Source organism: Phyllostomus discolor, chromosome 6 (genome assembly GCF_004126475.2).
Source record: "Phyllostomus discolor isolate MPI-MPIP mPhyDis1 chromosome 6, mPhyDis1.pri.v3, whole genome shotgun sequence".
Taxonomy (NCBI): Eukaryota; Metazoa; Chordata; class Mammalia; order Chiroptera; family Phyllostomidae; genus Phyllostomus; species Phyllostomus discolor.
In genome coordinates, this window is record NC_040908.2 from 49,352,523 (window position 1) to 49,377,950 (window position 25,428).

General features: G+C 36.4%; 1 protein-coding gene across 12 annotated transcripts in view; it reads left to right on the forward strand.

Annotated features, from left to right (window-relative positions):
- C6H2orf42 (chromosome 6 C2orf42 homolog) overlaps positions 1 to 25,186 on the forward strand; it is a 41,183-nt gene extending 15,997 nt beyond the window's left edge. For 4 of the 12 annotated variants that reach the window (XM_036028121.1, XM_036028122.1, XM_036028123.1 and 1 more), the window contains exons 2-10: positions 1,130 to 1,198; positions 1,772 to 2,607; positions 4,626 to 4,736; positions 7,183 to 7,287; positions 8,651 to 8,755; positions 12,489 to 12,596; positions 13,880 to 13,980; positions 15,378 to 15,540; positions 24,499 to 25,186. In XM_036028121.1, coding sequence (XP_035884014.1) covers positions 1,785 to 2,607; positions 4,626 to 4,736; positions 7,183 to 7,287; positions 8,651 to 8,755; positions 12,489 to 12,596; positions 13,880 to 13,980; positions 15,378 to 15,540; positions 24,499 to 24,707 — 1,725 coding nt within the window. In that variant the 5' untranslated portion in view covers positions 1,130 to 1,198; positions 1,772 to 1,784 and the 3' untranslated portion in view covers positions 24,708 to 25,186. Of the gene's footprint in view, positions 1,400 to 1,771; positions 2,608 to 4,625; positions 4,737 to 7,182; positions 7,288 to 8,650; positions 8,756 to 12,488; positions 12,597 to 13,879; positions 13,981 to 15,377; positions 15,541 to 24,498 lie in introns of all 12 variants that reach the window. The other 8 variants (XM_036028115.1, XM_036028116.1, XM_036028118.1 and 5 more) reach the window with 5 other exon arrangements.
- Positions 25,187 to 25,428: the final 242 nt, after the last annotated feature.

Consider the following 25,428-nt stretch of genomic DNA (forward strand, 5'->3'; position numbering starts at 1 on the left):
GTTATTTTTGCCCACCAGAGGACATTTAGCAATATCTGGAGACTTTTTTTTTTTTTTACAACTTGGAGAGGGGTGTTGATTGCTACTCGTACCTAGTGGGTAGAGATTAGGGTTACTACTGAACATCCTGCAATGTGCAGGATTCCCCTCTAACAACCAAGAATTATTACCCACACCTAAATGTCAGTAGTGTCAAGGTGGAGAGGCCCTGATGTAGACCATATTTTACAAAGCTTTATTTGCTCAGTGGATACTCAGTAAGCAAATATTACAGTTGAAGAATTAGTTCATAGCGCCAGTGAAAAATGGACATTCTTAGACTTTTCTGATTTGTACTTTTCAGTTTGTTAATCAGTGGACTATAGAAGATACGAAGGGAAAAGGGAGGAAGCAATGCAATAGGAAGCCTATTTCAAAATCACAAGCAGATTACCTTTTTAAAAAAGCATTAAAAATATTGAACTTTGGTTAATAATATGTATGCTGAACTGATGTCTGCAGCTTTCTCTGAAATGCATCAAAGTAAAAGATTGATGGATGGAGAAGAGGGTGAAAAAATAGATATGTAATAAAGCAAATACAGTAAAATGCTGTAGAATCAAGTGGGTGAGTATATAGAGGTTCACTGCATAATTCTATTTTTTATATGTTTGACAATTTTGTAATGGGAAATCAAAAGCAGAGATTTATACTCTTCTTAATAGACACTGGATTTGTAGGAACTGCATAGCTAATATTTTGGGGTGAACTCGGTCAAATAGTTGAATGTTCATCTGAAGAATGGTGGTTGTTTGGCCCAAAGAAGACAGTAATATTGTGAGGTTCAAATAAAATTATGAATGTGAATGCACTTGGAAAAGCATAAAGTGCTCTAAAAATGTAAGGTGTTACTATTAGGAAGGATGAGTAACCAATTATAAACCGTGGCTCTAGGTGTTCTTGACAACTCCCTGTGTAGTGCCATTAGCACTGTTTTATCTTTATCTTCTTGCAGTTGGAAGTAAAAACAACCATTTTCATAACAATTTCTGCCAAATATTTGTGAAAGATTTAGATTACTTTTCTTAAGAAAAAAAAGAATCTTTCTGTCTTTGTATAACTTTAATATTTTTTCTTGTTTTATTTATAGACTGCAAAGATCTCCATGTAGGGCAGCAGGAATCTGCTTTGGCTGAAACATTGGGCAGGAGCTTTGCCAGTGAGTGGCCAAGAAAGAGGCTGCATTGTTACACTATGGAGTTCAAACTTCAGAAGACTTTGGGTTAAGCAGTAACATTTACTCTGTAAATGATTATGTCTTCACCTGTCCTCTGTGATCATCACAAACTAATGAAACACGCTTTTAGGTCTTATAAGTTTAGGTTACACAATTTTCCATATGCTCTGGCAGCTGAAACAGGTAGGATTGGGCTGGGTGTTGTAAGGAAGGGTGGAAGGGAAAGAAGTAACTTTTCCCATTCTCTGGTCCTTGCTCAAGGTAAACATGTGTGCATGTAAAGATTAGGTTCACTAATCTAGGTTGTTGTATAGAGCAAGATTGAACCTAGAGTAATGCTTTAGTTGTCACAAGGCAGTGTTTGAAAGGCAGTGTTTTCTTCATTTTTATTTTGTTTGAGGGTTTAAATCGATGTTGTATTTGAGGGTACGATTTGAAAATAGTGGATAGTTTCTTTGCATTTCATTTTCTGTACTAAATATCATAAATGATTTTAACTCTGTGTGTGTGTACATGTATATATACTCATGCTGATGGGCTTATTGCTTTTTCTAGGGGCCTATAAAAAATGGAACCAAACTCTCTGAGGACTAAAGTCCCAGCTTTCTTATCTGATTTGGGGAAAGCCACATTGAGGGGAATCAGAAAGTGTCCCCGATGCGGTACATACAATGGAACCCGTGGACTGAGCTGTAAGAACAAGACATGTGGAACCATATTCCGCTATGGTGCACGGAAGCAGCCTAGCGTTGAAGCTGTCAAAATCATAACAGGCTCTGATCTGCAGGTCTACTCAGTGCGACAAAGAGACCGGGGCCCTGATTACCGATGCTTTGTGGAGCTAGGTGTTTCAGAGACAACAATCCAGACAGTAGATGGGACAATCATCACTCAACTGAGCTCTGGACGGTGTTATGTCCCCTCCTGCCTGAAAGCTGCCACCCAGGGTGTTGTGGAAAACCAGTGCCAGCACATCAAGTTGGCAGTGAACTGTCAGGCAGAGGCCACCCCTCTGACTCTAAAGAGCTCAGTTCTGAATGCAATGCAGGCTTCCTCAGAAACCAAGCAAACCATCTGGCAGTTGGCCACAGAACCCACTGGTCCACTTGTACAGAGAATTACTAAAAACATACTGGTGGTGAAATGCAAGGCAAGCCAGAAGCATAGTTTGGGGTATTTGCATACATCCTTTGTGCAGAAAATCAGTGCCAAAACCTTGCCTGAGCGCCGTTTCTTCTGCTCCTGCCAGACTCTGAAATCGCACAAGTCGAATGCCTCCAAGGATGAGGCAGCACAGAGATGCATTCATTTCTTTGCTTGCATCTGTGCCTTTGCCAGTGATGAGACATTGGCTCAGGAATTCTCAGACTTCCTAAATTTTGATTCCAGCGGTAGGTGGTATGGTTGACACACTATGTTTTTCTAAAATGGCAGTGAAAGAATTCCACTGATGGCATTTGGAGATTGTCCTAGCAACCTTCAGAAGCAGTTGCTAGATAATTCAAATGAAAAGCATTCCTTCTTTTAATCCCAGGCAGCACTTGCATAAAGGTTGGTTGGTTGGTTGAAATTAATGATCAAGACACTCCGACATTTTCATTGAGACAATGAATCTAGTAAAGTTAGCTTTGCTTTGATTTTTTTACTCTTCCACAGATGGCCTATGTTAATAAAAACAAAAAAAGAAATCCCTTTTATTTTGGCTTTTTTGCTTCTTATCTTTGAAGCTAGGGAAAATAAGTACTTTGCTCAAAAGAAAACCTTTAAAGTTTATAAATCAAATCTTTTGTTGTGTGTATATATATGTATATATATATACACATATATATTTTTTAATCTTGTAAATGCTTTTTACTTTCATTTTTAAATAATTTCTAATTGACAGCAGCTCCCAACTTTTTAGTTTTACATTTCTCTGTAGATCCTTCTATCAAGTTAATGTGCTATAAACAAAAACATGTTTTTGGATGTCCTTTAAAGGAACATTTTTTGCAGGTTCACAATATTTTATTTTATTTTATTTTATTTTATTTTATTTTAATTGTTGTTCAAGTACAGTTTTCTGCCTTTTACCCCCACCCCAGCCCACCCCCCAGCCCTACCCTCACAATCTTTTTTTATTATTAAATTTATTTGGATGACATTGGTTAATAACATTAAGATTCAAATATACAATTTTATAATACATCATCTGTATATTACATTGTGTGCTTAACACCCATAGTCTGGTCTCCCATATATGTGACCCCCTTTACCCTGTTCATCCTCCTCCCTCCCTCCCTTTCCCTTCTGGTAACCTTCAGACTGTTGTCTGTGTTTCTGATTTTGTTTTGTTTTTTGTTTGTTGCTTTCTGTTTTATATCCCACATGTGAGTGAAATCATATGCTTTTTGTCCTTTTCCATCTGACTTATTTTGTTCAGCACAATACTCTCAAGATCCATCCATGTTGTGGCAGATGTCAGTATTTCAGTCTGTCTTATGGCTGAGTAGTATTCCATTGTATATATGCACCACATCTTCTTGATTCAATCATTCATCAAACGACACGTTTCTGTGTCTTGGCTACTGTGAATAATGTTACAGTGAACATAGGAATACACATACCTTTATGAATAAATATTTCAAATTATTTGGGTATCTGTACCCAGAAGAGGGATTGCTGGGTCATATGGTAGCTGTGTTCTTCTTTTTTTTTTAAGATTTTATTTATTTATTTTTGGAGAAGAGGGGGAGACAGACAGACAGACAGTTATCAGTGTGTGATTGCCTGTCATGCCACCCCAACTGGGGACCTGGCCCGCAACCCAGGCATGTGCCCTGACTAGGAATGGAGCCAGTGACCCTTTGGTTCACAGACTGACACTCAATCACTGAGCCACAACAGCCAGGGCTATTACTCTTTTTGAGGAACTTACATATTATTTTCCATAGTTGCTGTGCCAGTTTACATTCCCACCAGCAATATATGAGGGGTTCCTTTTTTCCCACATCTTCTCCAATACTTATTGTTTTTTCATAATAGCCATTCTAATAGGTGTGAAGTGGTATGTCATTGTTTCAATTTGTATTTCGAAGGAACTTATTTTAATGCAGGCAATCACTCCATTATTGGGGAATTTGGATTTTTATAAATTAATTTTTCTTTTTTTATATCCTCACCCAAGGGTATGTTTTATTGATTTGAAAGAGTGAGAGAGAAAAACATCAGTTGCTCCCCATGCCCTCCCTGCACCCACAACCTATAGGTATGTGCCCTGACGAGGGACTGAGCCTGCCATCTTTTGGTGCATGGGACAGTGCTCTAATCAACTGAGCCGCCTGGCCAAGACTAAATTAATTTTTCTATAAGCAGAGTCCATACTTCCTCTTGGATAGTATTAGTAATTCAGAAATCTGTTATATTTTAGGTCTTAAAGAGATTATTGTGCCCCAGTTGGGTTGCCATTCAGAATCAACAATATCAGCTTGTGAGTCTACTCCATCTAAGGCAAAAAAGAGGAAAAAGGATGAAGTATCTGGTGAGAAGATGTTTCATTTGTTTGTTTGATGGTATTATCTTTAGAGATTGTTTATGTGTTTTACTGAATCTCAGCAATTACAAGAAACAGTTTTTATGGTTTTTTTCCTGAAAATATTTTATCCTCCACTGATGATTCTTTGTCCGGTCAAGCTAAGATTGGTTTTACTGGCTAAATATAAGATCAACCCAAACTCAGCTTTTATTATTGAGTATGTTTTTCCATTCCTTAAACATTCAGACTAGTCTTACACCTTCACTTACCTTAGGACAGTGTTATGAGATTTTCATCCAGAGTATTTTAAGAAATGTGTTACAATAATTCATTATATTTTCCATACTATTATAGGAATGTAGTTTATGACTTGTGTTTTCATATATATATTTTTTAAAGATTTTATTTATTTAGCCGTGGCTGGCATAGCTCAGTGGATTGAGTGTTGGCTGCGAACCAAAGTGTCACAGGATCAATTCCCAGTCAGGGCACATGCCTGGGTTGCAGGCCACGGCCCCCAGCAACCGCACATTGATGTTTCTCTCTCTCTCTTTCTCTCTCTCTCTCTCTCTCTCTCTCTGTCCCTCCCTCCCTCCCTTCCCTCTCTAAAAATAAATAAATAAAATCTTTTAAAAAAAAGAAAAAGAAAGTGAGATTTCTTCCTTTAAAAAAAAAGATTTTATTTATTTATTTATTAAAGAGAGGGGAAGGGAGGGAGAAAAAGAAGAAGGGAAACATCGATGTGAGAGAGACAGGTCCCCTGCACACCCCCAGCTGGGAACCTGGTTGCAACCCAGGCATGCCCTCTGACCAGGAACCAGACCTGGTAGCTTTTTGGTTTGCAGGCTTGGGCTTAATCCACTGAGCCACACCAGCCAGGGCTATATACATTTTAAATTCAAATAATACCACTGTCATTTAAGGTCTCTTATAAATCAATATGAAAATGCTGAAGTACCCCATGAGATATATGTCAAAAGACACAGACTCTAAATAAAAGGAAAATATTACCTGGTCCACAAATGTGAACCAAACTCCAAACTCACTAGTGAACAGTGAAATGCAAAAATTGTAGACATACAAAATTAGAATAAGATATATTTTGCTATCAAATTAGCAAAAATTTCTAAAATGATGAGACACAGGTAAAGGTGAAATTCAGGCTCTCTGGCATGGCTGGTGTAATGTAAATTGCCATAATAATATGTAACAGTAGTTTACAGTTCCTGTTAGGAACCTGGAAAATGCTCCTATTCATAGGGATTATTGCTGGAGGTCAGTCAGGTGGTCATACACAGGAGTTTGGGTTCTGAGAAGTTGGACAAGGTGGAGGAACAAAGTGACAGGATCATTTTCATGTTTGTAAGAGGTAATTCTGGCAGCAGTGTAGAGCAGACATTGTTGTTTACTTACAGGTCTTTCCCAGGAAAACTTGAAATTCAAAAATAGTGTTTACCCTTAGATACAGTAATCTACTTCTAAATAATCTTTGTTAAGGAAATAATCCTTGGTGCAGGAAAAGCATTTTGCCCAGAGATGCTCATTTTATGGCTATTTATAATATTAAAAAATTAGAAACAACTAAGGGCCAACCACTGGGAGTAGTTAAATGAACCAAGATAAAACCACTTGATAGAATATCAGGCAACCAATAAAAATGATTATAAAGAATTTGGAGAAATGTTTAGGTCACTCAGGTCGTCAGGTAAAGTACAGAACGCTCAAACTTGGTTTTTAGACAAGCAATGAATTCATTTTTAGTGTAAGTGTTTAATATAAGTAATTCCCATACAATCTTTGGAACATATTTATGCTAAAAAATGTATTTATTTTAAATGTAAAAATAGTAAATTAATTATTTTTAGAGAGGGGGGAAGGGGAAAAGAGAGGAGAGAAACACTGATAGGAGAGGGAGAGAGAGACATTGATTGGATGCCTCTCATGTGCACCCCAACTGGAGACCAAACCCTCAACCCAGGCATGTGCCCTGACCAGGAATCAAACCTGGATGATTCCTGTCACTTTGCAGGATGATGCCCAACAAACTGAGACATACCAGCCAGGGCTGAAATGTAAAAAAATTTTTGGCCAAATCTAGTAGTCCTGGTAAAATCATAGCTACTTAAAATCACAAAACGAGCAAAATGATCTATTCATAGAAAAATAGAAGATAGTTCACCAGAAAATTAATAGTGGTTGTCTGAGAGGTGGGAGCAATGGGTGAACTTTTTTTCTTCCTTTCACTTCTGGTCCCCCCACCCCTGTTTCCTATAAGGAGCTTTGGAAACTTAAAGTGTTGTGTATAAAGGCTAATGCTAATTCCTTTTAGACACTGAAGCTAACTTAGAAATTATCAAAGACTTTTTATGTTTTAGAAGCTTCAGAAATTAGTATACAATCTATTTATATTCTACAGACATGTTATTAAACACTATCATGATTTATGGTTTAGGTGCACAGACGAACAGTTCACTCTTGCCTCAAGATGCAGTTAGCAGTAATCTAAGGAAAAGTGGCCTGAAAAAGCCTGTCGTCGCTTCCTCACTGAAAAGGCAGGGTAAGTTTCCCTGCCCCAGAATAGGCTAAAAAGTTGGAAAATCATCTGAAAGAAGGTAAAAGCAATAAATTCAAAGAAACATACCCCAAGGAATGCTAAGATAAACACTGATAGGCACTGGGACTGAAGCTGTACTGTCCCATTGGGTCTCAAATCAAGCTCGAAACCAAAATGTGTCTTTTAAATAAAAATGCAACAAAAATTACTGACATGTTTTGACAGAAGGTATTTTGTAGGATTTTTCCCTCTCGTTGTTTATTACCTGCATGCAGTTGATATGGAGATTTAAAGTTGAAGAAGAAACATGTTTTATAATTATTCAGGGATAAATATTTGTTAAGAAAGACAAGTATAGTCTGTTTTCCACAGTTAGTGAAGTTTGAAAACGTATCAAAAAGTAATAGCATGGCTATCATTCTGAATTTAGGAAGGCAGAATGACTTAATTCAAATATAACATATTTATATGTTATATATCACTTTTCAACTGAGAATAAGCTTAGACTTGTGGGGATCAACCTTTTTTTTAAACTCTTTTTATACATTGTATAAAATAGTTTAGTTCAATGTTGGTAGAATTTATTGAATACTTGCTGTGCTATGGTCAGCCATATAATGTGGCTGGGTGATTACAAACTGGACATCATCCCTGGCCTCATACTCTGATTTTGAACACCAATACATAAATATAAAGTAATATAAGACCAAATCTTAATTAACTAATTAAGAACTTACACATTGCAGGAATAAATGTTTTTGGAAGATTAGGAAATAAACAGATCAACTGTATCAGGTAGAAGATTTTCAACAAGTTTTCATCAGTTCCTTTGGTACAAAGAAGAAAGAAAATAGCTTTTCTTCTAAATTATCACTATATGCATTTACCTATGAGAATTTTAATTTCAAATGGTAGTTATGACATTGGTATTTCTCTGTAAAAGGGAATATACTTCAGACATGTGAAGACATTTCAGGGGAAGAAATGGAATAGAATAGAATGTCTCTGTGGGTAGAGGTATATTTATTAATCAGAAATAGGACCAATTTATAGATTCCTAAAACAGCCATTCTACCAGGCTGTTCTTCAGTTTTCAGTTTAGTGTTTGTTGAAAGGCTGCAAACTTTCTGTGGTTACTAATTTCGAACCTATTAGTACCTCAAAGCTTTCATTTCTTTTTTTCTAAATGGATTCTTTAAAATGATTCTAGAATCTTCCATTTTACTTAATTTCTTTGAACTTTAGCTTATTGTTCTTTTTTTAAAAATCTGTATAAACTCCTTTCCTTTTAAAAACTTCAGTTAACTGATTATTCTGTAAGAAAAAATATAAGTTACTAAAGCTTTGTTTTTTTGTTTTTTTCTAGCCTGTGGTCAATTGTTAGATGAGGCACAAGTGACCTTGTCCTTCCAGGACTGGCTGGCCAGTGTCACAGAACGCATCCATCAAACCATGCACTATCAGTTTGATGGTAAGTGTTGGTCAACCAGCTGAGCTGCTGATAAAAATAGGAGAAATGAAAGTAACTATGCTAGAGTTCTTTCTCTTTTTTTCTAATTGATTTTAGAAAGAAACATTGATTTGATGTTCCATTTAATTATGCATTCGATGGTTGATTCTTCTAGGTGCCTTGGCCAGGGATCAAACCTGTAACCTTGGTATATCGTGACAACACTCTTAACTAACTGAGCTACCCAGCCAGGGCTAGAGTTCTCTTTTCATAGGAAAAGTGACTGGCTTTGACTCCAGAATATATAAGACCACAAAAAGTAGAAATATAAGTGAAAAAATGAATAATCACATAATTTAAAGGCAGGATCAGTAAAATGAATTTAGAAATGGAAGAGGGAAAACACAGCAAATAATAAGTAAGGGTAGATAGCTTTGATCTTGAGGGGGATGTGTTTGATGAGGGAGATACAGAAGTCTTAGAACATCCTTCTGGCCTGGGCAGGTGGCTCAGTTGGCTAGAACATTATCCTGATATACCAACATTGTAGGTTCCATCCTCAGTCAGGACATATACAAGAATCAACCAATGAATGCATAAACAAGTGGAACAACAAATGGATGTATCTCTCTTTCTCTCAAATCAATAAACTTTAAAAAAGAAGACAAAAATCATTCTAATTCTCAAACTTAAATTGAAGCAATCAGAGAGGAAGTTTAGAGAAAATCTAAACATGTGAAACTAAAATAATTATATAATATTACATAGAAATGTTAAGGAAGATTGGAGAGTGCAGGCTGGGTGTGATTATGATAGCCTCATGGAACCTCAACAATTTCAGAGTGGACCATCCAGCCAGTCTTTGCTCATTGCCTTTGCCCTTTGCCCTTTGCCCATTGCCCATCGTTGATAGATGGTTTTCCAGGCTTTGTCCAGTGATGAGGAGCTCACTGCTTTGTGATGTTGATCATAACATTGTTGAACAGTGATAGCTGTAAGAGTCCTTCCTCATGCTAAGTGGACATGTTTGCTTATACTACTTCCTTTGGTTCTAGTTCTGTACTCTAGCCACATGAAATAGTCCTGTTCCATTTTCAGAAAACAGTCCTGCTACTGCACACACATCCACTGCACTGCTTGACAGTGTTACATCTTGGGTTTTCAGACACTATTGGTATATTTACAGACCTCATATCTTTTTGATGTTCTTTGCTGATTATGTTGCAGCTTATGAATACCATTTTTTAAAAACAAGTACCCTAAACTGAACAGTAGCCTGATAGCAGATACTCAGTAAAAGAAGATGAGTATTGAAGGATTAGACCAGATATGATTTTATGGTAAGGAAAGGGATAAGAATGGAGGTCTTGAAATATATTTTAGTTTTATTTATATTAATTCAGAAGTTACTTTTTAGAAAATAAAATAAGCTAAGGAGGGTTAAAAAGAGAATCTGTGTTTTTCTTTTCTTTAAAAATGTTATCTATTGCCCTCGCTGGTGTGCATCAGTGAATTGAGTGCTGGCCTGAGAACTGAAGGGTGCCCAGTTTGATTCCTAGTCAGGGAACAGGCCTGGGTTGTGGGACAGGTCCCTGGTGGAGGGCACTCGAGAGGCAACCACACCTTGATGTTTCTCTCCCTTTCTTACTGATTCCCTTCCCCTCTCTAAAATAAATGAAATCTTTAAAAAAGATTAATTTATAAACCTAGGCTCTGGAGTCACATCCTCTGAGTTCTAGTGAGTTAGCACTTCTTTCAGAGCTGTTATGATCTCATAGATAGCCCATAATCTAATTTCAACATGAAAGATTTTAAAATTCATTTATGTGTTGACTTCTCTAAGCTGCCCTGATATTAATATTCTAGTGCCTTCAAAGCAGTGACAGTTTGTCATTGACATTGTGCATTCAATGAAGTAGGCAAAATCAATTGAAAGAACATAAATCTCTGTCTATGAAATTCCAGAAGACCTTTCATTTTAATTTTCCCTGGCCTGACCTTTGTTTCAAAAAGTATCTGAACTGTCTTTAAGAATCTTTTTCTTTTAAGATTTTATTTACTTTTTAGAGAGAGGGGAAGGGAAAGAGAAAGAGAGGGAGAGAAACATTAATGTGTGGTTGCCTTTTGCCCACTGTCCACTAGGGACCAGGCCTACAACCCAGGCATGTGCCCTGACTGGGAATCAAACCAGCGACCCTTTAGTTCGAAGGCTGGTACTCAACCACTGAGCCATACCAGCCAGGGCTAATTTATTTCGTTCTTTCCTCCCTCCCTCCCTTCTTCCCTCCTTCACTCTCTCTCTTTCTTTCTCTTTCTCTCTTTCTCTCTCTCTCTCCCTTTCTTTCCTTCTTCCTCCTCCCTCCCTCCCTTCCTTCCTTCCTTCCTTCCTTCCTTCCTTCCTTTTTGTTCAATCACAGTTGTCCCTATTTTCCCCCATTACTCTCCCCTGCCCTATCCATCCCCCAACTCCCCCTTTTAATATTCACCCCCTGCCACTGCCCCCTGCCATTGTCTTTGTCCATAGGTTCCTTATACATGTTCCTTGACTTGACCCTTCTTTAAATGGAATAAACATATACTTTCTTTCAGGTGTATGTTTATCCACGTGGTTCTGGATGTTTTCCTTCTGCTGGGGCTAAGTAGCCCCTTTGACAGTTTCCTAAGAAAAACTAAGAATTCTTTTGACTCCTCCCTTTAACATTCTTTCTGTTGACTTTTGTTGACCTACTGTCTTGTCTCTTTGCAAGATTTGTTAAACATTTCTATCCCTGACTGGTGTGGCTCAGTGGATTGAACGCTGGCCTGTGAACCGAAGGGTCTCTGGTTCAATTCTCCATTAAGGTGCATGCCTGGGTTTGTGGGGGAGCACATTTGAGACAACCATACATTGATGTTTCTCTCCCTGTCTCCGTCCCTTCCCCTCTGTCTAAAAATAAATAAATGAAATCTTTTTTTTAAGATTTTATTTATTTATTTTTAGAGAGGGAAGGGAGAGAGAGAGAGAGAGAGAGAGAGAGAGAGAGAGAGAGAGAGAGAGAGAGAGAGGGAGAGAGAGAGAGAGAGAGAGAAACAGAAACATCAATGTGCGGTTGCTGGGGCTTATGTCCTGCAACCCAGGCATGTACCCTGGCTGGGAATCGAACCTGGGACACTTTGGTTCCTAGCCCGCGCTCAATCCACTGAGCTACGCCAACCAGGGCGAAATCTTTTTTAAAAATTGTGAATTTGAAAAGTTATCCTTGGTGAATAGTGTCTTAAAAGTTATCCTTGGTAGCCCTGGCTGGCGTAGCTCAGTGGATTGAGCGCGGGCTAGGAACCAAAGTGTCCCAGGTTCAATTCCCAGTCAGGGCACATGCCTGGGTTGCAGGCCACGGCCCCCAGCAACCGCACATTGATGTTTCTCTCTCTCTCTCTTTCTCCCTCCCTTCCCTCTCTAAAAATAAATAAATAAAATCTTTTTTTTTTTTAAAGTTATCCTTGGTGAATATAGCAGAATAAGTGTCTGCTATACTTTTATGATTTCAAGGGATCAAGAGTAGGGCTAGTGACAGTGCTTGACTCATAAAGGTCAATCAATTCTTTTTGCCGCTACATAAAGAAATCTCTATAAAGTAGTATTTTGAGTTATTACTGTCCTTCAATTCCATTTCTTCCATTTCTCTACCTATCAGAAAGTCCATTGAGTTTCTTTATATATTTTCCTTTGTTGTCCTGTATGTGAATTTCTTTAAGAGTTTCTTCTTATTTCCTAAAGGCAAACCAGAGCCACTGGTGTTCCACATTCCTCAGTCCTTTTTTGATGCCCTGCAACAGAGAATATCTATAGGAAGTACAAAAAAACGGCTTCCCAACTCCACCACAGGTATGGGATTTTTTTCCTCGGGAGTAGCAACAAATGTCTTGACCTTAGAGAATTGTGTTTGGGAAAGTCATGTGGAATTTTCAGGATTATAACTTCTAGTTGCAAGCTGAATGCACTAAGCCTTAGCCAGTCAGCTCTTGGAATAATAGTCACACTTCAGTGGCCTCATACTTACTCCAGTGCAAGTTAATGGAATAATTCTGACAGTGCAGACTTGGTAAAAAAAACAATAATGAAGTTCAGTGAAGGCACCCCCCAAGAAGTTTGATATTTTCTAAACAGAAACCAATTTCAACAAAAGCATTGCAGGCTCCAGCCATTATTTGGGCTGGCTTCTTGGAAGCATTTTACAGTATATATCAAAAACTAAAACTTACTTTTTGTGAGTCTTAATTTTTGATGAAGGAAGATTTTATCTTTAGAGTAATTCTTGGCTTGGAACACTTTACGTTATTCTGGTACTTATTTCTTGGTTTCATATATAACATCTTTCTACTAGACATGTTGACATACTGGATAGTATAAGGTAGTGAGAGAAAAGGAGGAAGAAAGAATTTTTCAGGGCAGATTGGCCAAGAGTAACTACAGCTAGAAATTAATGCTATTTCTTAAGCAAATTGTTATTTGATGATATTATAGGGACTGTGGGACTGTTTGAGGTTTAATTCTGTTTTCAAATAATGCAAGCTTTGAATCACTATGTTTAGAGTTATGAAAATCTTTGTCTTCATAACTTATCTACCTGACTTTTGAAGCAGTGTTGATTCTTTCTTTCAGTTTAAACTTTAGGCCTAATGCATTCTTTTTAACCCATCCCTCAGCTAGTTTTGCAAACTTTTGGTGGAATCCTTTCATAATCCTGCAGGAAGGGCAATGGATTGGCAACCATGTTAACAGGCTTAAACTTGGTATAATTATTTTAAGGACTGTGATTTGACTTCTGATATATCTAAAGTTGTAAGAGGTTGTAAGGAGCTATTTTATAATGAAGTCCTGTGCATGTAGCTTCACCAAACAAAGAAACAGTTTTCTAAGGTACCAAAAATAAGCAGCATCTCAAAGATGCATCAGAGACTTTATATCGCAGAAACTCTTACCACTTGATTATTACATTTATGTCAAACCCTATTGTATATTTGCCTCTAGATTTTCTTTTATAAATGTGCTGAGATTCTTTAAGGAAAGAATAGCACTGCATTGAAATCTCTAGAAACTGGGAGACAAATGGTGAAAGAGAATGTTATTTTCTGGTAGGCTAATTTTGTTCCCTTTTCACATTGAAGCTTTTGTTCGAAAAGATGCATTGCCACTGGGAACCTTTTCCAAGTATACCTGGCATATCACTAATATCCTGCAAGTTAAACAAATTTTAGATACCCCTGAGGTAAGAGTTTATTTCTACAATAGTGGGAGGGCAGAGAGGGGAAGGGAGGGAAGCAACTGCGGGAAATATGTTTGTATCAGTTCCTTGAGTTATAGATACCAGAGAGAATTCTTTTTTAATATGAAGAGATTCTTTAGAAATATTTGTGGCTTTATAAGTGCTGACTGTGATTTTAATGGATATTCCCTAGAGCTTCAAAAAGTATCTTAAATTGGAGTATTCTTTTTCTTTGCCTTTGAGATCAGAAAACAGGAATGGTTTTTCTTGTAAATTACATAACGATCTTCTGTTAGCTATGGTGAGCCCTAGATTAACTGGCAGGTAGCTAAAAAATATAATTTAAAATGATATACTGTTTGTGAAATTAGTAGGCCTGACACAATTAAATGTTCTTCACTGAACTGCAGTTTAGTTTCAATTAGAGAAATGGCCCTTAATTTGCATTCTTTTTCACAAGGAAAATATTAGATATTTTAAACATTTTTTTTCAAGCAGAACCTGAAAATTGGAGGATTTTTCTGTTCTTAGAGTAAGGGAATATTGTAGAAAATTCAATATAATGTGATTTGATGCATTAAGATTACCTTAATTTAAGGCATTGTTATGTTCAGAAAAAGAATAAATTGCTTGGTACCTATAGAACTTACATGTGAACCCTAGAGAAAGCCTATGTTAGCACTAAAGACATTTGACGCAAGATGCAAGCCTTATATGCGAGATATCACAGAGGCAGCTTCTTGCCTGGAACAAGTGGTATTTTGGGAGCCAACAAGCAACCAAGAGCTAAGTCAAGTGAGGAAAGAGAGCTAATAATCGTTGAGCTTCTGTCTGTTGGGCGTTATTTACCTGTATCACCTCATTCATGTATTTTGCAGATGAGAAACAGGCTATGAGAAGCTCACCCTGCTGTTTAGTGGCAAAGACAAAATTCAGTTCAAGTTCTGTCTGGCTCAGTCCCAAGGATGGTGTGAAGCACACAGGATGGTGAGGTCAGCTGTAGGTGCTATCAATAGAGTTTCTAGGAGAATGCTCTAGCAGAGAAGTAGGGGAAGGAATGAAAACCAATTTTAGAGCAGGTCTCTTCCAGTAGTGGTCGTGTAGATAGATGTTAGGGGTTCAGTGCAGTAGGGTTTGGCTGGGGTTCATGCTAAAGTTACAGAGAAAAGATGAAAGCCAAGCCATGAATGATGTAAGGGAAAAAAGGCAGATTTGTTGACAGAATTTACTTGAAAATACAAGGGGGAAAAAAACAAGAAAATACAAGGGGAAGTTTTAATTAATTTGAATGTGCTTAATAAGGAAGAATGAATATGTAAAAAGATCTGTTCTCATCCAAGTGTTTGTCTGTTTTGAAAGTTTTTCTTTCTCAGCTTTCTTGGTATTGTCTCCATGTCCAGATGCCCTTGGAGATTACCCGTAGTTTTATCCAGAACCGGGATGGAACTTATGAGCTGTTTAAATGCCCTAAAGTGGAAGTAGAGAGCATAGCAGAAACCTATGGTCGTATAGAAAAGCAACCAGTGCTGCGACCCTTGGAACTAAAAACTTTTCTCAAAGTTGGTAAGTGATTGGTGGTTTTAGCAATGCATCTTTCTGTGAAGGTCAACTATGTGTAATTCATTGTCCTACACTTTGGATTTTGACCTTAAACAAAGAAGGCACATTTATTCATTTTGTAAAGGTAATCATGGCATAAGGTATTTTGTTTCATTTGAGCTAGGGCTTTAAAAATAAAATTATAAAACTAATACATGTTTGTTATAGAGAAATCAAAGATTTTTATAACAAAGAAAAAGAAAAACCACCTGCAACCCCACCAACTGCAGACATCACCACCAGTAAGATTTTGGTGTAAACCTTTCCAGATTCTTTTCTGTGCTTGAAGAGTTTCTAAAACACAGGATCATACCTCAGCTGCCTTTTCATTTAAAAATATGTAGTGAATAGTGAGCTTTCCGTGTCTACCTTCAACTTTATTTTTTAACTTTTTTTATTGTTCTAAGACATACATAATATAAAATTTACTATTTTAACCATTTTTAAGTTCTCTGACATTAAGTACATTCACATAGTTATGCAACAGTCACCACCATCCATCTCCAGAATTTTTTCATCTTTCTCAGCTAAAACAGTTCCCATTAAACACTAACTCCCCACTCTGCCTCCTCCTGGCCCCTGGCAAACACCATTCTACTCTCTCTCTTTGAATTTGACTATTCTAGGTACCTCATGTAAATAGAATCATATAATATATGTCTTTTTGTAACTGGCTTATTTCAGTTAGCACAACGTTGTCAACATCCATGTTGTAGCAAGTATCTAAATGTATTTTCTTTTCAAGGCTGAAGAATATTATATGTGGGCCCTGGCTGGCGTAGCTCAGTGGATTGAGCATGGGCTGCGAACCAAAGTGTCACAGGTTCGATTCCCAGTCAGGGTACATGCCTGGGTTGCAGGCCATGACCCCCAGCAACCGCACATTGATGTTTCTCTCTGTCTCTCTGTCTCTCTCTCTCTCTCTACCTTCCCTCTCTAAAAATAAATAAATAAAATCTTAAAAAAAAAAAAAGAATATTATATGTGTATACCACATTTTGTTTATCTGTTTATCTGTCAAGAGACACACGCATTGCTTCATCCTTTTGGCTATTGTGAATACATTTTTAACAACTGCATAAAATTCATATATTGAAGTACCTCACTCTAATCAATCCTCTAAGTTGTTTCAAACATTTTGTTGTTATAAATAGTGCTTCTTTGTAGATTTAACTTTTTTTTTAGATAAAACTTTTATCTACTTAATTATTTCCTAACTTCTTTAGGGTATTCTTTGGGATAAATTCCTAAAAGTGAAATTGAAGGATCAAAGGTTATATACATTTTTAGGGCTTTGATTGTTTTTGTCATACAGTCTCCATAAAGATTGTAATATTTATATAAGTTACTCCAACCATCTATGTATAAAAGAATTTTTTTAAATCTTTAAATTTTTGTTGATTTGATAGGCAAAAAAATGTTATGTCACTCTTTTAATTTGCATTATCCTCAATACTGAGTAAATTTTTTATATTAGTCTTTTGTATTTGATGATTTTTTTTTAATTTATTGATTTGAGAAAGAGAAACGTCAATTTGTTGTTCCACTTATTTGTTTTTAAAGATTTTATTTATTTGTTTTTAGAGAGTGGGGGAGGGATTCTGACAGAGGGAGAGAGACATTGATGTGTGAAACATCTATCCATTGCCTCTCAAACACCCCCAGCTGGGGACCTGGCCTGCAACTTAGGCATGTGCCCTGACCAAGAATTGAACCAATGACCTTTTAGTTTGCAGTATCACACCCAAACCACTGACCCACACCGGTCAGGACTGTCGTTCCACTTATTTATGCATTCATTGGTTGATTCTTATATGTACCCTAATTGGGGATTAAACCTCTGACCTTACTGTATAGGGATAATGCCCTAGCCAACTGAGCTACCTAGCCAGGGTGAATTGCTTTTTCTTTGTCTATTTTTAATAAAATAATATATTGTATTTGTATATTATACTAAATACATTATTTTTATAGTATACAAATATTTGTATATTTAATATGACAACTATAACAAGTAGCATTTAATGTGCATTTACTGTGTCAGATATTAATCTTAAGTGATTTACAGTGCATTAATTAATTTAATGCTTATTAACTTACTGAGAGGTAGATTCTGTGATCTCTATTTACAGATGAATAAACTGAGGTGAAGATAGATGCAGTCTTCCTGCTCAGTTATACAACTAGTGAGTGGTGGAGCTGGACTACAACACCAGGCAGTTTTGAACCCCAGAGTTTGCACTTCTAGCCATCTATTTCTTATCTCTCCTTCCACTAACTAGACTATAAGCTCTTTCAAGGCAGTGAACTATGTTTCTTCTGTTCATCACTGTACCCCAAGATAGCATAGTGCCTGGTTCATAATAGGCATTCAATAAAGACTTAATGATTGAAGAATGAATGAATGAATGAATGAATCCCAGCCATAATTTTAATTACCTGAGCATTGCTATCTATCTAGCGAGCCTCATTCATTTCTCTAATTGTGTGTTTATTCTTTTAGGAGAATTATTTTGTCAAATTCATGTGACTATGTTCCTACGCATATATTTTCCTACTCCTATAAATAGGATGTTTATCATTTTTCTAACTTGTTACTACCCTTATAGAAAATGCTGTTGATTTAGTATACTATCAGATTGGCCCCTTTAACCTTGTAGAGGTTGTGGTCAAAATAATTACAGCGTCAGTCACATATATTTGATATATTCATTACTAGTATGTGCTGAAATGCAAAAAAATGAAAGCACTACAAGTTTGCATTTATTATATTTACATAATAAATTGTACAATTTTTTTCAGTTGTAACCTAGAAATATTAAACAAATATAAAAACATAAAAAGAATAAAAATTTTTCTTTTCTAATAATGGAAAGATGGATATTGCTAAAAAATACAACCAAGAAATGTCTTTAACACCCCTGGCTGGTGTGGCTCTGGACTGAGTGCTGGCCTGTGAACCAAAGGGTCACTGGTTGATTCTCAGTCAGGGCACATGCCTGGGTTTGGGCTGGGTCCCCAGTTGGGGATGCATGAGAGGCAACCACACATTGGTGTTTCTCTCCCTCTCTGTCTCCCTCCCTTCCTTCTCTCTAAAAATAAATAAATAAAATCTTTTTTAAAAATGTCATTACATTAATTAATCAGAATCTTCAATAGTTGTGGGGGGAGTGATGGGGGTAAATGCAGAGAACTGTACTTGAACAATAATTTTTTTAAAAAGAATCTTCAGTAGTTGGCTTTGCAAAACATTTATATCACAAACAATATTACTGTGCTCAAAGCGTAAATGCTTTTCACAATATTTATTTTGATAAGCAACTTGTTTTAGATGCATAGCATCTAACACACGTTATGACCAGAAAATGGCTTAAACTTTATGGCTTAATATTAGTCACATACAGACACTCAACCAATCATGACCTTGAACCCATGCACCCATTATATGTAACAATATCTAAGAAAAGAGTTTGTATCTCTCAGATCAGCTGTGACCTCCACAGGGCTAATGAACTACTAGTGGTGATAATAGCTGTTTCTCTTAGTTTTCTTGGAAATCAATTATATTCACCTGAAAAATAATCATAATTTTGTTTCCTATCATATGTTTATCATTTTTTTCTTGTTAAATTAGCTAGGATTTCAAGAGCAACAATGAATAAGAGTAAAGCTAGCAGCCATAATTATCATTTTAGACTATACAAAAACTCCTCCAGTATAGTATTTTCCAACTCTCTCTTGAAGAAGAGGTGGTGGTAAGTATTCTGTGAAAAAAAGCATTCCATGGTCAAATATTGGGTTGGCCAAAAAGTTCGTTTGGTATGTTCCCTAAGATGGCTCTAGCAGCGCTTAGTTGTCTTTAACTTTATTCAAAACAATTTTGTTAGATTGTATTGTGACAGCTGTCATGTCAGTGTTCATTTAAAAAAAACTAATTGGTGATTTTTATGTAGATATTTTTATATTGAAGATGGAAAAAACTAAGCATTTTTGGTATATTATGCTTTTTTATTTCAAGAAAGGTAAAAAGAGACTGAGACACATAAAAAAGATTTGTGCAGTACATGGACATATTGTGCTTAATTGAACGTGTCAAAAGTGGTTTGTGAAGTTTCATGCTGGAGATCTCTCCCTGGGTAAGACCCCACAATCAGTTGAAGTTGATAGCACTCAAGTTGAGACATTAATTGAGAACAATCAATGCTATACCACGCAGGAGAGAGCCAATATACTCAGAATATACAAATCAATAAAGTTTTTGGTGAAAATGAAAAATGTGCCTTAGTTCATAGAAAACTATATGGGCTTTTTGGCCAATCTGATAGGTTTGAGAAATGCTACATACTGTATTTCTTTGATTGTAAGACCCTTGATTGTAAGATGCTCAGTCAATGTACCAGTAACTTTTTTGGTGGGAAAGACACTTCGCCATATGAAAACTGCTCTTTTTATTAAAGATTTTTATTTATTGATTTGTTTATTTACTTACAGGTCAAGGGGAAGGGAGGGAGAAAGAAAGGGAGAGAAACATTAAGGTGTGGTTGCTTCTCATGCACCCCCTACTGGGGACCTGGCCCACAACCCAGGTATGTGCCACCACTGGGAATTGAACCAGCAACCTTCTGATTCTTAGGCCAGTGTTCAATCCACTGTGCCACACCAGCCAGGGCACTACTCTGGTTTTTAAGATACATTCAGATCTCAGAAAATGTTGGAGTAGGGAGTAGTGTCTTAGAATATAATTTATCTCTCTTACAAATTTAATTTTTTTTAATTGAATGATTTCAGAGAGAAAGAAAAGGAGAAACATCAGTTTGTTGCACTTATTGATGCATTCATTGGTTGCTTCTGTATGTGTCCTGACTGGGGATCAAACCTGAAACCTTAGTGTATCAGTACCATGCTCTCACCAACTGAACTACCCTGCCAGGGCTAGAAATTCATTTAATAAATTTGCATATTAAAAGTCCTGAAATAAAAACATCTGTTAAACTTTATTACTCTAAGTTTTTCCAAATTTACTTAACCAGTGAAGACTTTTCAGGGGAATACCATTAGCATTTCAGAAAATATTTTTTCTGGGAAAAGCTACTCTGTGTGTCACTATTAGATACTGAAGTTTTTGTTATTGTTTTCAAAGATTTTTTCATTATTGTAACAACATTGTATTCTCAGTTTATTAAGCATTTTTATTAGGAATTAATACTAAGTTTTATGAAATGCCTTTTTATCATTTTTTGAGGTCTGTCTTTTAACCCATGTGCAATTAATTTTAAATAAATTTCTAATCTCAAAATAATCATGTATTTCTGGAATAAGTCCTAGTTGGTATTTGATTGTTGAGGAATATGTATATTCTATTTGCTAATATTTTATTTTGGATTTTTTATTATCCATAGTGATAGCTGCCTACAATTTCTTTTTTGGAGGCTGTCATTTTTGGGGTCTTGGTAAAAGTTATATGGAAAATTATTTGGAAAAACTTTAGAACAAATTGTATAACTTAGGAAGTTTGTATTACATGAATGTTTAAAAGAATTATTTTCTGGACCTAATCCTTTCTTGCAGGTAATTCTCTAAAATCTGTTCAGTTTCTTCTGATTTATACTTGTACTCATGGTTTATATCTTTTCTTGAGTCAATTTTGATAACTTATATTTTTTCTGAAATTCCTCTATTTTCATCCCAAATTTAAACAATGTTGTGAAAATTGTTAAACAGTGACTTCATTTAAAATGGAGTCAGGAGGCCAGAGAGAGCACACACGGCTTCCAGTGCACACTACCGACCCCAACAGGAAGAGAGGTGCTTTGCATCTCCAATAGACCAGAAGTGAAAATACTACCTAAGCAAGAGGAAGAAAAGATTCCTCCTTACCCAGTAGCAGCAGCATAGCCAATGGGAGACTGAAAAGCCAGCCAATAGAAAGTCATTAAACTTTGAACTTTCAGTTTGCTCCATTGGACTCTTCATTTACAATAGCCCCCTCTTAAGTCTTCAAAAGAGCAGTCCTCTTCTTTGTTTCTCTGGGTTTACTGTGGTTCACTATCTGACCACTGTCTCAAATTGCATTTCTTTGTTATTCCTTAATAAACCCATTTTACTGGAAAAATATCTGGCTATTTGTTTAAAGTTAACAATGTACATTTTACTAATTTTTGGTGTAGATGATTATTACATAACTTTAATTTTTTTATTGATTGATTTTAGAGGGGGGGTTGGAGAGAAAGAGAACATGAATTTGTTGTTCCACTTATTTATGTATTTATTTGTCGATTCTGTATATGCCCTGACTGGGGATTGGACCATAATCTTGGCTTATCAGGTAGACACTGTAACCAACTGAGCTACCTGGTCAGGGCCAGTCATCACATAACTTGTAAAATCTATTCTAACTCTGAAGTTATATACTCTATCAGAATTTTGTCTGTTTTATGGTCTTCTTCAAAGAATTGGCTTTTGTATTTATCCAATTGTTCTAAATTTCTGTTTTGTTTCTTGCTTTTGTCTGTGTGATGTTACCTAGCTTCTTAAGTCTTACATTTTCTTGGAATTATTTTATTTATATAACTTCTAAAATGGTATTCTCAGCTAATTTTTTATATTCACATTTGATAATAAGAATATGGTTCTTATTGATAGTATATCTAAATAATCTATAATTATAGTTTAGTTTTTCTGTGTCTTCAATACTTTTTATTTAAAATTTCCAGTTGGTTGAGGCTTTTGATTTTTATATTGTTATCAATTTTTAATAGTTTGGGGTCAGAATATATGCCTTTTCAATTTCTATTTTTTTAGGAATTTAGAAGTATTTTCTCACTAACCTAATATATGAATTTGTACTAGCAAATATGTTATTTAACCTATTATAAAGTCTAACATAGCTTTAAAAGGAGTCATTATTTTATTATTCAAGTCTTCTTTATCTTTATTTATTATCTCTTTGACCTGCTAAAGACCAAAGGCTCATGATACAATTTTTGTTACAATTATGTTTCTCTAAATGTCTTATATTTCTTTCTGTTTTTAAAAAAGATTTTATTTATTTGCTTTTAGAAGGGAAGGGAGGGAGAAAGCCTGGGGGAGAAACAGCAATCTGCGAGAAATACATCAACTGATAGCCTGTTGCATACTCCCAAGTGGGGGCCTGGCCCACAACCCAGGCGTGTGTCAGCACATGCCCTGACTGGGAATGGAACTGGTGACCTTTCTGTTCACAGGCCAGTGCTCAGCCACTGAGCCACACCCCCAGGGCTGTCTGATATTTCTAAAAGTCTTTAAGCATTGGAACACAGTGTTTTTTGGTACAACAAAGTTATTGACAGATGTTATATTGATCTTAAACAAAGTCAGGTATTTCTCCAGCAAAATGGGTTTGTTTGGAAACAACAAAAATTGCAGTTCAGGACCTGCAGCTGAACGGTGAACCAAATGCAAATCCAGAGAACAAAGGGGAGGAAATATTCTTTTATAGTGGAATGGGGACTGTTCACAAAGAGAATTGTTTTACGTAATGAGTCCATTGGAGAAAACTTGGAGTTTGAAGTGTAGGGGCTTTTCACAGGCTGAGTTGTAACAGTCATCTTTCATTGCCTGAGTGGTTGCCAGGTGAGAAGATCCTTCTTCTGTCTGCTGGAGCAGTAGAGCAGAAACACATCTTCCTGTTGGAGGTGAAAAGTAGCCTTTCCCTGTTTGAGGTAATAGACAATGAGTGGTAGAACAGTGAGAGAGCTCCCCTTTTAGGCTCTTCCATCTCTGATTTAAATGAGGGCTCTGTTTATTAATCTTAATATCATCAATGTAAATTATATACTTGTCTGAGTCCATGCAAGCTGCTATAACAGAATACCATAAACTGTGTAGCTTATAAACAACAGAAATTTATTTCTTGTAGCTTTGGAGCCTGAGAAGTCCAACAGCAAGGCATTGGCCAATTTGATGCCTGGTGAGGGTCGGCTTCCTGATTCATAGATGGCAATCTTTTTACTGTGTCCTCACATGACAGAAAGAGTGAATGCTGTCTTTAGGGTCTCTTATAGGTGCACTCATTCTTCAGAACTCCACTCTCATGACCCAACCACCTCCCAAAGACCCTGCTTTCAAGTACTATCACACTGGGGATTAGGTTTCCTTTTTTAAAATTTATTTATTGACTTGAGAAACAGAAACATCAATTTGTTGTTCCAGTATTTATGCATTCATTGGTTGATTCTTCTATGTGCCCTGACTGGGGATCCTGCAAACTTTTGGTGTATGGGATGACACTCCAACCAACTGAGCCACCTGGCCAGGGCTGGAATCTAATCTATCTTGAGCTAAGGTACAGGATAAGATTCTGCCACCTTTTATATTCTTCTAGATAGTTATCTGCTTGATGCACACCACTTATTATAAGAAATACTTCTATTTCTTTTACTAACTGAAAATGCTGCCTTTACCCTAATTTCTATTCTGTTTGTGTCCATTTTGGATCTCTTTGTTTTGTTCTTTTAATCTGTATAGACCTGTGCCAGTACCACACTTTTTTGGTTTCTTAAGGATTTGTAACATGTTTTAGAACCACATAGATTTTAATTGTTTCTTTCTGGTTTTCTTGAAACAACCATTTCTTATTAGTCTCCCTTTTAATCTAATTCAGCTGTCCTTTCCTTTCAGTCCAGGCTCTTTATGATTCTTCTAGCCCTATTTTCATAAAGTCTTGATCTTATTTTATTCAAGGATGCCAGACAGTTCCCTGAAATTTTCTTTTGGATAGATACAGCAGTCATTGCTTTTACATCCCCTCAGTTCTTTTTTCTTGCTTTTCCTCATTCAGTTTATTTTTTAATTTATTTTTTTCTTTTATTCCTGAATGGAGTAAAATCTGTCCAGAGTCAAATTTTGGAATTGTACTAATCAGTGTTCCTTTTTTGTCTTCAGGCAACACTTCCCCAGATCAAAAGGAACCAACCCCTTTCATCATCGAGTGGATCCCAGATATCCTTCCACAGTCCAAGATTGGTGAGCTGCGGATCAAGTTTGAGTACGGTCACCACCGGAATGGACATGTGGCAGAGTACCAAGACCAGCGGCCGCCCCTGGACCAGCCCTTGGAACTAGCCCCTCTGACCACCATCGCTTTCCCTTGAGGCAAAACAAAAGAGTCTTTTGCTGCTAAATTTGCACATCTTCACCCCTTGACAACTTTAAAGACTAGTCACCCCTAGTTGACCCCTTGACAACTAGGTACTTAGATGGCCCTGTTCCTCAGTGAACTGCTTTTAGCTAAGATGCAATTTCTTAACACATCCAGGTGGATTCTCTTGAAGAAAAACTCTTCTTATAAATAGCCTTTTTGGTGCTGCTGTGTATAGTCTTCATTATAAATGGGGTGGTATTTCTGGCTAGAGTTTTTAAAGGGAAAAAAAAAAAGAATATCAGCTCACTTTCCTTCTTAAATGATTCACCTTTGAAGTAGTTAGCAACACTCCACGATACACTAACAATGTTGGATAGTCAATAATACCCTGGTTAAGAAGAATGTTAAGGACCATCCTGTCAGAGTTCCAGTCATGCCCTTTTAGTCTGTTACCAAATAAAGCACAGTGTCACTAGCTTTTCCAAATTATACCTTGTGTTGGCCTGATATAAAATTTGAACTTTTTAGGGGGATTTAGGTGATAGCAAAATAAAAAGTGGTCCAGGTATCAAGGGAATATTGACAAGTCAAACTAATGCTTATAATTGCTTATTCACTTGATATTTATTTCCTTCTTTATTCTCTAAAATGCTTAACATTTGGTAAAATTCAGTTCCTACTTCTGAGTTCATTGACCACAGAATGGAGATATGAGAGACACAGAAATGCAA